This window comes from Babylonia areolata, chromosome 20 (genome assembly GCF_041734735.1).
Source record: "Babylonia areolata isolate BAREFJ2019XMU chromosome 20, ASM4173473v1, whole genome shotgun sequence".
In the NCBI taxonomy this organism is placed as follows: domain Eukaryota; kingdom Metazoa; phylum Mollusca; class Gastropoda; order Neogastropoda; family Buccinidae; genus Babylonia; species Babylonia areolata.
Window position 1 is genome coordinate 12215851 of NC_134895.1, and position 9066 is coordinate 12224916.

The 9066-nt window shown below is 45.1% G+C and overlaps 1 protein-coding gene across 1 annotated transcript in view; it reads left to right on the plus strand.

The window, feature by feature from the left end:
• The first annotated feature begins 2996 nt into the window (after nt 1-2996).
• LOC143295185 (prostaglandin E2 receptor EP2 subtype-like) overlaps nt 2997-9066 on the plus strand; it is a 62761-nt gene continuing 56691 nt past the window's right edge. Inside the window, exon 1 of the mRNA XM_076606758.1 lies at nt 2997-4306. Within this exon, the coding sequence (XP_076462873.1) occupies nt 3245-4306 (1062 nt within the window). The 5' untranslated portion in view covers nt 2997-3244. The remainder of the gene's footprint in view (nt 4307-9066) is intronic.

Below are 9066 nucleotides of genomic sequence, written 5' to 3' on the forward strand. Positions count from 1 at the left end.
GAGGCTGAACCGTTAACAGCGGTGCATGGTGCAGTGCATCACTCAGGCCAGGCCTTTTACAATTTCCTTTCCACACATGCTCTGTGTTTCTGCTTCCTGTTCAACGTGAAATTTATCTGTGTCTTTTTGTCTGTGTGACTCACTCTGTGTGTGTGTCTCTTTCTCAGGTCTCTCTTATTCTGTCTGTCTCTCTGTCTGTCTTTCTATCTGTCACACACACACACACACACACACACACACACACACACACACACACACACACACACACACACACACACACACACACACACACACACATACATACACACGCACGCACGCACACACAGAGACACACGCGCTGGCATGCACACACACGCACGCACACACACACACACACACACACACACACACACACACACACACACACACACACACACACACACATTCTCGAAACATAAAAAAAATAGAAAATTAGAATAAAGAGTGAGAGTAAGAAATGGAGCCTGTAAGAAGAACGGAAACGTAATTTGGACAATCAGATAAACACTCCTTACCCTCATTCGTCTTCTGCTTCGTCTCCCCCTCCTCCTCCCCTTCCTTCTTCTTCTTTTTCTCCTCTTTCTCCTCCTTCTTCTCCTTCTCCCCCCCCCCCCAACCCTCTTCTTCCTCCTTATTTTTCTCCTCCTCCTCCTCCTCCTCCTCCTTCTTCTCCTCTTTCTTCCTTTTCTTTTTCTCCTTCTAGTCTCCTCTTCCTCCTCCTCCTTCTTCTCCTCCTTCTTCTTCTAGTCTCCTCTTCCTCCTCCTCTTTCTTCTTCTCCGACTTCTTCTTCCTCCTCCTTCTTTTCTTCTTTTTCTTCTCCTCCTTTTTCTTCTTCCTCCTCCTCCTTCTTTTACTTCCTCCTCCTCCTTCTTCTTCTCCCCCCACTCCTCCTTTTTTTTATTTTTATCCTCATCCTCTTCTTGTAACTATTGTTGTTGTTATTGTTCTTCTTCTTTGTCTTTTGTCTTAGTTTTCTTCCTTTATGTTTCGTTTTGATTTGTTGGGGTTTTTTTTTGGTTTTTTTTGTTGGTTTTTTTGTTGTTGTTGTTGTTGTTGTTGTTGTTTTTTTTTTTTTTTTTTTTTTTTTTTTTTGGGGGGGGGGGGTGTTTTTTGCTGTTGTTGTTTTTTTTTTTTTGTTTTTTTTTTTGTTTGTTTTTTGTTGTTTTTTTTTTTGGGGGGGGGTTGTTTTGTTTTGGTGGCTCTGGTACCTTTGTTGACGCTGATGTTGATGTTGATGTTGCTGCTGCAGGTCTTGGTGTTTTTTTTGTTTTCTTTTTTTTTTTTTTTTAAGAACGAAAGAACAGGAGAGAAAGGGGCCGGGAAAGATCACAGGACCTACCCCCGCTGGTCAAATGGACCGGAATAATGATGAAGGCTGACTGTTTGTTTGTGATTTGCAAGGGAATGTCGGCATAAACACATCACCCCGGTTCACTCGTACCAGCCGAAAGAGCAGAAGCGAGAAGCTGCTGTCAGATGCAGCCAAAACAAAAGAGCGCCCTGGAATCCTCTTTCCGGTACATTAACTGCCTGTCTGCCGCGGCCGGATCGGCTTTCGGGATGGAGGCTGTATAAGAGAGTGGGTTAGGGTCGGTGGGGTTGAGGATGGAGGAGTCCATTTGGGTGATGATGCAGAACCCGTCATCTGCAGTATGTGCTGACATGGTACAGGTTTCAGGACTAACAGACAGTGTGGTCTGTCTTGTGAGAGGACTGTCAGAGGGTACCCTCAATCAATCAACAAGTTTGCTTTCTAGCTCCTTCCAAGGCGCAGAGCTTGAAGCCGTACACGTTCGTTTGTTTTTTTCTGTTTTGTTTCTTTTTTTTTTTTCCTTTCTGTTTGTTTGTCTGTACGTTTTGTCTTTCTGTATTTTTTTATGTTTTGTTCGTTAGTTATTTCGTTCATTCCTTCCTTCCTCCATTCATTCACTTCTTTTATTGTCCGTTCATTCATTCATTTAATAATTCACCCATTCATTCACTTCTTTTTTTTTCCCTTTTCCTTTTCATTTCCTTTTATTTATTTCTTGATATGTATCAATTGTCTTATCTATTGTCATTTTACCTATAGGTTCTCTGTATGTCTAAATCAAACGTCACCCTGCGCACGCGTTGGGCTATGCTGCTGGTCAGGCATCTGTTCAGCAGGCGTGGTGCAGCGTAAGTGGATTTGTCCGAACGCTAAAAGAACAACTGTGTAACAAAGTTCCGTTTTCTTTTCTCCAGGTCGGAGTCCAAAGGCCACTCAGTCTCTCTCTCTCTCTCAGAGAAGACCCTGGTCTTGTCCTCGTCCTGCGGATGTCCACGCATCAAGACTACACGATCAGGACTTGTGGCTGTGGCTGTACTGGAAGTCCTGAACAAGTATCGCAATCCGTGCCATGGCTTCGTCAAATTCCAGCTGACAGAACGGAAGTTTTCTAACTTTTAACTCACTCAGTACGGCCAGTCCTCTCTTCTCCTCTACACAGACCCCTCGGATTTCCAGTGGGTGTCTGAATGACCCAACCTTTAGCTTCCGTCGTCAGAATTGTGGTATTCTTTGTCAACATTCACGTCTTAAGTATAAGAGCCTTCCGCTTGCAATATTTTGATGATGGTAATTGGGGTGAAACGCTGTTAACGTCGTCTCTTTCGCCGTTCGTATGGAAAGAGTTAACGCGTCGTATTTTCATAACAGGTAATAGAATATAGGCCTTGTCTGTAGAGCCCTTGTGGTAATGAATTGTGTTTGTTAAAAAAAACAAAAACAACAGGAACAACAACAACAACAACAACAACAAACCACGAAAAAAGAAAAAAAAAAAAAGAAGGAAAATCATCGACATTACTTCGCCAGTAATTTGGCGTGAACTAAAAGCATGTCCGTGTGTGTGCTGTTGTAACTGATAATCATTGACAGAGCCGTGTGCTGTTGTGAAAAGCATTTTGATCAGTCCGGTTTTGGGAATATCATTAGTTAGTATGATTTAAAAAAATGAAACACGTAAATGAAATTGCGTTCAACATCTTGAGCATTCATATGATTTAAAGAAAGAAACACGCAAATGAAATTGAGTTCAAAATCTTTAGCAATCTAAGTTTCATAAAATAACTGTTCACACAATTTCCGTATAATCCCACAATCATTGTAGCACTCTCAGATGGAACAAACAGTGGGAAAGTTTCCTTGTAATCACATCCACCCAGAAGACACGAGCAGAAAAGAGACCTCACCCAATCACCATGACACTGACGGCAACAGCTCACACTCACTTCACCGCCACCAGTCAGACAGCCGCCACGGTCCCTGACGTCATGCGGGACGACCTCAGCACCAACATGACGTCAGGGCTGTACTGGCCCTCGGCCAACGTCACGGCGTCACCACGTGACCACCTCCTGACCCTCCTCCACGGCCTTGGGGGTGAAGGTGAAGGTGAAGGTCAGACGACGGCCATGATGCTGGGTCAGGCGGTGATGACTGAAGGGGTGGTGGGGGAGGGTGGGAACGGCAGCGTGGCAGCGTTGGGCAGGACGGTGTCCACAGCCCTGAAGAACCACACGGTGATGGTCTCCTGCCTCATGTTCGGGGCCGGGGTGCTGGGCAACGTGCTGGCGCTGGTGGTGCTGGCCACGTCGGGCCCCGAGCAGAGGAAGACGCTGTTCTACAAGCTGGTGGCCGGGCTGGCCGTCACCGACCTCCTGGGCACCACCGCCACCTCCCCGGTCGTCATCGCCGTCTACAACAACGATTTCCGCTGGGTGGGCGGCGACGCGCTGTGCCACTACTTCTCCTTCGCCATGATCTTCGCCTGCTTCGCCACCATGCTCATCGTCTGCGCCATGTCCGTAGAGCGCTACGTGTGTGTCAGGCACCCCTACGTCTACCACACCCGCCTCTCCGGCACTAAGTTCGCGCGCCTGACGCTGCTGTCCTGTTGGGCGCTCTCCGTCGTCATCGCCAGTCTGCCGCTCTTAGGCGTGGGCACCAACGTCCGCCAGTACCCGAGGACCTGGTGCTTCTTCGACTACCTCAGCCGCCGGACCAGCGACGTTGTCTTCAACTACCTCTTCGCTATCCTGGCCCTCGTGTGCGTGTTGGTGACGTTCGTCTGCAACGTCAGCGTCATCTACACCTTAGTGACGCTGCGCTCGCGTCAGAGCCGCCTGGACGCCTCGGAGACGTCGTCGTCACAGGGGAAGCGGAGGAGCCGGGCCAGCAGTCAGAGGTTCGCCGAGGTGCAGATGATGGTCATGCTGATCGGCATCACTGTCGTCTTCACTTTCTGCTTCGCCCCGCTCATTGTGAGTAACGCTTTCTACGGCCTGGCGCTTTGTTTGTGCATACTGCTAGACGTTCATTGTTGTTGTAGTTCTTGTTGTGGTGGTGGTGGTAATGGTGGGTGGTGGTTGTTTGTCAGGTTGGATTGCTTGGGGATGTGTTTGTGTGTTGTGTTTGTGTTGCGTTGCGTTTGTGTTGTGTTGTATTGTGTTGAGTTGTGTCCCGTTGTGTAGTGTTTTTATTCTACGTTATGTTGCGTTGTGTAGTGTCAGGTTATTCTGTGTTGCGTTGTGCTATGTTGTGTTGGGTTATTCTGTGTTGCGTTGTGCTATGTTGTGTCGTGTTATTCTGTGTTGCGTTGTGCTATGTTGTGTTGCGTTGTGCTATGTTGTGTTGGGTTATTCTGTGTTGTGTTGTGCGATGTTGTGTTATTCTGTGTTGCGTTGTCCTATGTTGTGTTGGGTTATTCTGTGTTGTGTTGTGCTGTTGTGTTATTCTGTGTTGCGTTGTGCTATGTTGTGTTGGGTTATTCTGTGTTGTGTTGTGCTATGTTGTGTTATTCTGTGTTGCGTTGTGCTATGTTGTGTTGTGTTATTCTGTGTTGCGTTGTGCTATGTTGTGTTGCGTTGCGTTGTGCTATGTGTTGTGTTGGTGTCGTGCCATGTCGTGTCATGTTGTGTTCTCTTGTATGTTTTTTTTGCGTTGTGTTATGCTGCGTTGTGTAGTTATGGGTTAGTCTGCGTTTCGTTGCATTGTGTAGTGTTGGCTTAGTCTGCGTTGCGTTACCTTGTGCAATGTGCTGTGATGTGTTCTGTTGTGATCCTTGGTAAGGAGACTCTGATTCTGAATGACACGTGATTATTGTGGAAGTTTTCTCGACTCACAATCAAATACGTTTCAACTCGACTACATGTTTCGATGATCTATCACCACGTCTCATCGACAAAACTCATACTTTTCTGTCCAACCCCAGACTTTCCTGTATCAGCACTGTGTTGTCTTTTGTATCGCTTTGCTTTGAGTTGCGTTGTATTGTATTGTATTGTATTATCATGTCAAGTTATGTTATGTCATATTGTATTGTATTATGTTATGTCAAGTTATGTTATGTTGTATTGTATTGTATTGTATTGTATTGCATTATATTGTACTATACTGTATTGTCTTGGCTGGCCGGATCTCTCCCAATCAGTCGTGTCTGTCTCTCTCTGTGGTTTGAACAATGTGTTTGTTTCTGAGCGTGTGTGTGTGTGTGTGTGTGTGTGTGTGTGTGTGTGTGTGTGTGTGCTAACACCTCCGTCTGTCTTCTGCCTCCCACAGTCTGTAGTTCTTTTTTTTCTGCCTCAGTTATGTGTTGCTGTTTGTTTGTTTGTTTGTTTTTTCTAGTTATTTGTGATTATTTGATTCATTTTCTCTGGACATTTTTGTCTTTGTTTTTTTCAGTCTCTGTTTCTCTGTCTAACTGACTGATCGCCTGTATGTCTCTCCTGAATTATTTCACCAAAGGTTACATTTTCATGGTTTGTGAGATCAAAAACGGAAAAAAAACCCAAGATGGTGGCACGTTAGTTAAATGACTGAATCCGCATGAAAACTGAGTAAAATAACGTTACAAAATGAGTCGAAATCCACTGAAAATGGGTTGCAGCATCCAACTAACAGTGCTATATTTTCATACATGCACAAAAATTGCCGGTAAAATAGGTTCCTGAATCTAGGATGCTGAAATAGGACTTTACCTCCCTCTCTCTCTCTCTCTCTGTGCCGCTGTTCATCTCCTCTCTCTCTCTTTCCCTCTGTTTGTGTCCCTGTTGGAGCTGACCGGATGCCTGATAACCATGGTTGATGTTTGTGGTGGTAATCCACACATGGCTGTGACTGAGTGATTGGGGACGTGGGAGATTGTGGCAGGACTTGGAGACAGCCCTGACTGCCATAATTCTGTCTGTCTGTCTGTCTGCCACCACTCTGTCTGTCTGTCTGTCTGCCACCACTCGGTCTGTCTGTCTGCCATCACTCTGCCATCACTCTCTGTCTGTCTGCCACCACTCTGTCTGTCTGTGTTGTTTGATAGTTTGCTCTCTTTCCCTCTTTTAGTTTCTTTATTGCTGAATGTTGTTTGTTTTATAGTTCATTTACATTTTAACATTCTCTCCCCTCCCGTAACAGGAAGATGTGTGTATTAAATACATTGAAAGATATCTTGAGTGCCTTACTTACCGATGGAAGTATTCCGTTGAAACCTGCGTTCGTTTTGTACGGCAACGCAACAAGGAGCTGTGGCCTCACTAAAACAATCCACTCATGCAACTGTTGATGGGAGACGGGAGGGAAGAAAAACACACACACACACACACACACACACACACACACACACACACACACACACACACACACACACACACACACACACACACACACACACACACACACACACACACACGATACGATGGACTGATAATACAGCAGAATGGCAGAGAAAATCTTTTGCAGAGGCCCAGGTTCGACAAACAACCGACGAACCTGGAGCAATCTGGTAAACAGTTCATTAGCGCGGCGCCCTGATAACTCTTCACAGAGTTAAGGGAGAAGAAGAAGAAGACAGAAGACAAGGAAGAAGAAGAAGAAGAAGAAGAAGGAGGAGGAGGAGAAGGAGGGGCGGGGGGGGGGGGTACTTGGGATATTAACAATAACAACAACAAGAAGTCATTCAGTTAATCGTGCCTTTCTTTTTCGTTGTTATTGTCGTTGATACGCTGAATCATCCTTCCTTCTTTCCTGCTTTCGTTCTGCCTTCTTCTGCTATCTTAAACAAACTGTTGTACCGCTTCTTGTACAGAAAGGTATTATACAGCAACATTTCGACAATGCATACCAAGTGACGCCATGACGTGGGCCATTTTTTTTCAAAAGGCACCCCGTCCACAATCGTTCAGGACAGGGCAGAGTGATTCACTGCACACGGTGTTACATGATTGTTTGCAGCTGTCAGACCGAAATGATAAGAGAGAAGAGAAAAAGAAAAGAAGAAAATCTGGCACCGTCCCGTGTTTGTCAGAATGTATTGCTCATTCCACACGCATGTCTTCAAAAGCAGGCACTGTGTAGAATCAATGATGGCATATTCCCTCACCCCCACCGCCTTGCTCTCTCCCCCCACCCTGTCTCATTACACTTCCATGAGGTTTACTGCATAACGATCGTTTGAAACGATTTTTGTAAAATATATCTGTTGGCGAAAAGAGGACAGATACTACCATCAGAAAAAAAATATCAATCAAATGCCATAGCTGGCAGCAGTTTGTTGCTGTTTTTGTTTTCTTCTTTTTTTTTCATGCGCGTCTTGTGTTCCCAGATGGGTCGATACAATGTGCCTCCCTTTGGGAATGAAATGAAATATGGCCGCCGAAGAGGAAATGAGAGAATTATACCACACTTCCGGCTCCAGGGAGTCCGTGCAACAAAAGTTTAGAGGTCGGATGGCGTCACAGAGATATCTGTGCGTCACTGCACTGGTCTGAACAGGGATCACAGAGTACTCGTTTGGCAATGGAGAGAGAGAGAGAGAGAGAGAGCCGGGGGAGCGGAGAATAGATGGGGGACAAGATTTTTTTCATTAATATTGTTTATGAACACGGGTTGGTCTTTTTTTTTCAAATTTGATCTATATTGCAACCGTGAACGCTGAAATAATGGGCAAAAATTCAAGAGAGAGGGTGGGGCGGGACAGACAGAGAGACAGGGACTGAGACTTGGATTCGTAAAGGCCATCGCTCCCACATGATAATGGTGCTGTAGCAGCATTTTATGTCACCAGAACTATAATATTCATTTGAGAGAGAGAGAGAGAGAGAGAGAGAGAGAGAGAGAGAGAGAGAACTCAGAACTCAGAAGGTTTAATGTTCATTGGCCTTTGGCCACTATGCATTATGTCGGGTGAAAAGGGCATGTGGTGGGGTGGGGGTGGGGGTGATAAATGATCACAAACATACATATATTTGCCTCACGAAAACAAACAAAATCATATGTATATGAGAGAGAGAGAGAGAGTGAGTGAGTGAGTGAGTGTGAGAGAGAGGGGGGGAGAAGGGAGGGAGAGAATGAATGTTAGAAAGAAAGAAAGGAGATGGGGGATGTAGATGAGAAGCAATACATATATCTCCAAGGATACTGTTTATGAGCAAGCTTGACTCTTTAATCTTCGAATCTGATCTAAAATGGATCTGTGAAATGCAACACTCCCTAAAAAGAAAAGTTCAACAGAGAGACACACACACATACACACAGAGAGAGAGAGAGAGAGAGAGAGAGAGAGAAGGAGGGGAGTGATGACCAGCGAAAGAGTCAATGACCCCATCATCGCTCAGCCAATGAAAACAGATGCAGCAAAAGGGCCAAGCAAGTCTGTGCACACTCTTTCCGCCCAGCACCCAGTGCAGTGGTCGATATAGCTTTTGCATAACCATTAATTTATGAGACGTCATATCGTGACAGGTTATTGTCCTGAATTGTGCAGAGATCTCTCCGTGCCCGCACCAGAGTGACATTTGACGTTCGTGCTACATTAGGCGTGAAAAAGCAAAACAAAACAAATAAAAAAAAAGAAGAAAAAAAAGAGAGAGAGATAAAACATACACACACTCACACAGTGCCTTGAATTCCCAGTATGATTGCACTTCATTCAAGATGATAAGAATGTATATCTTTTCTTCGTCTCAGTAGTTGGTTGTGTGTGTAATACTGCAACGAAAAGTATCCTTTTGTTTGTCAACATGGAGAATTT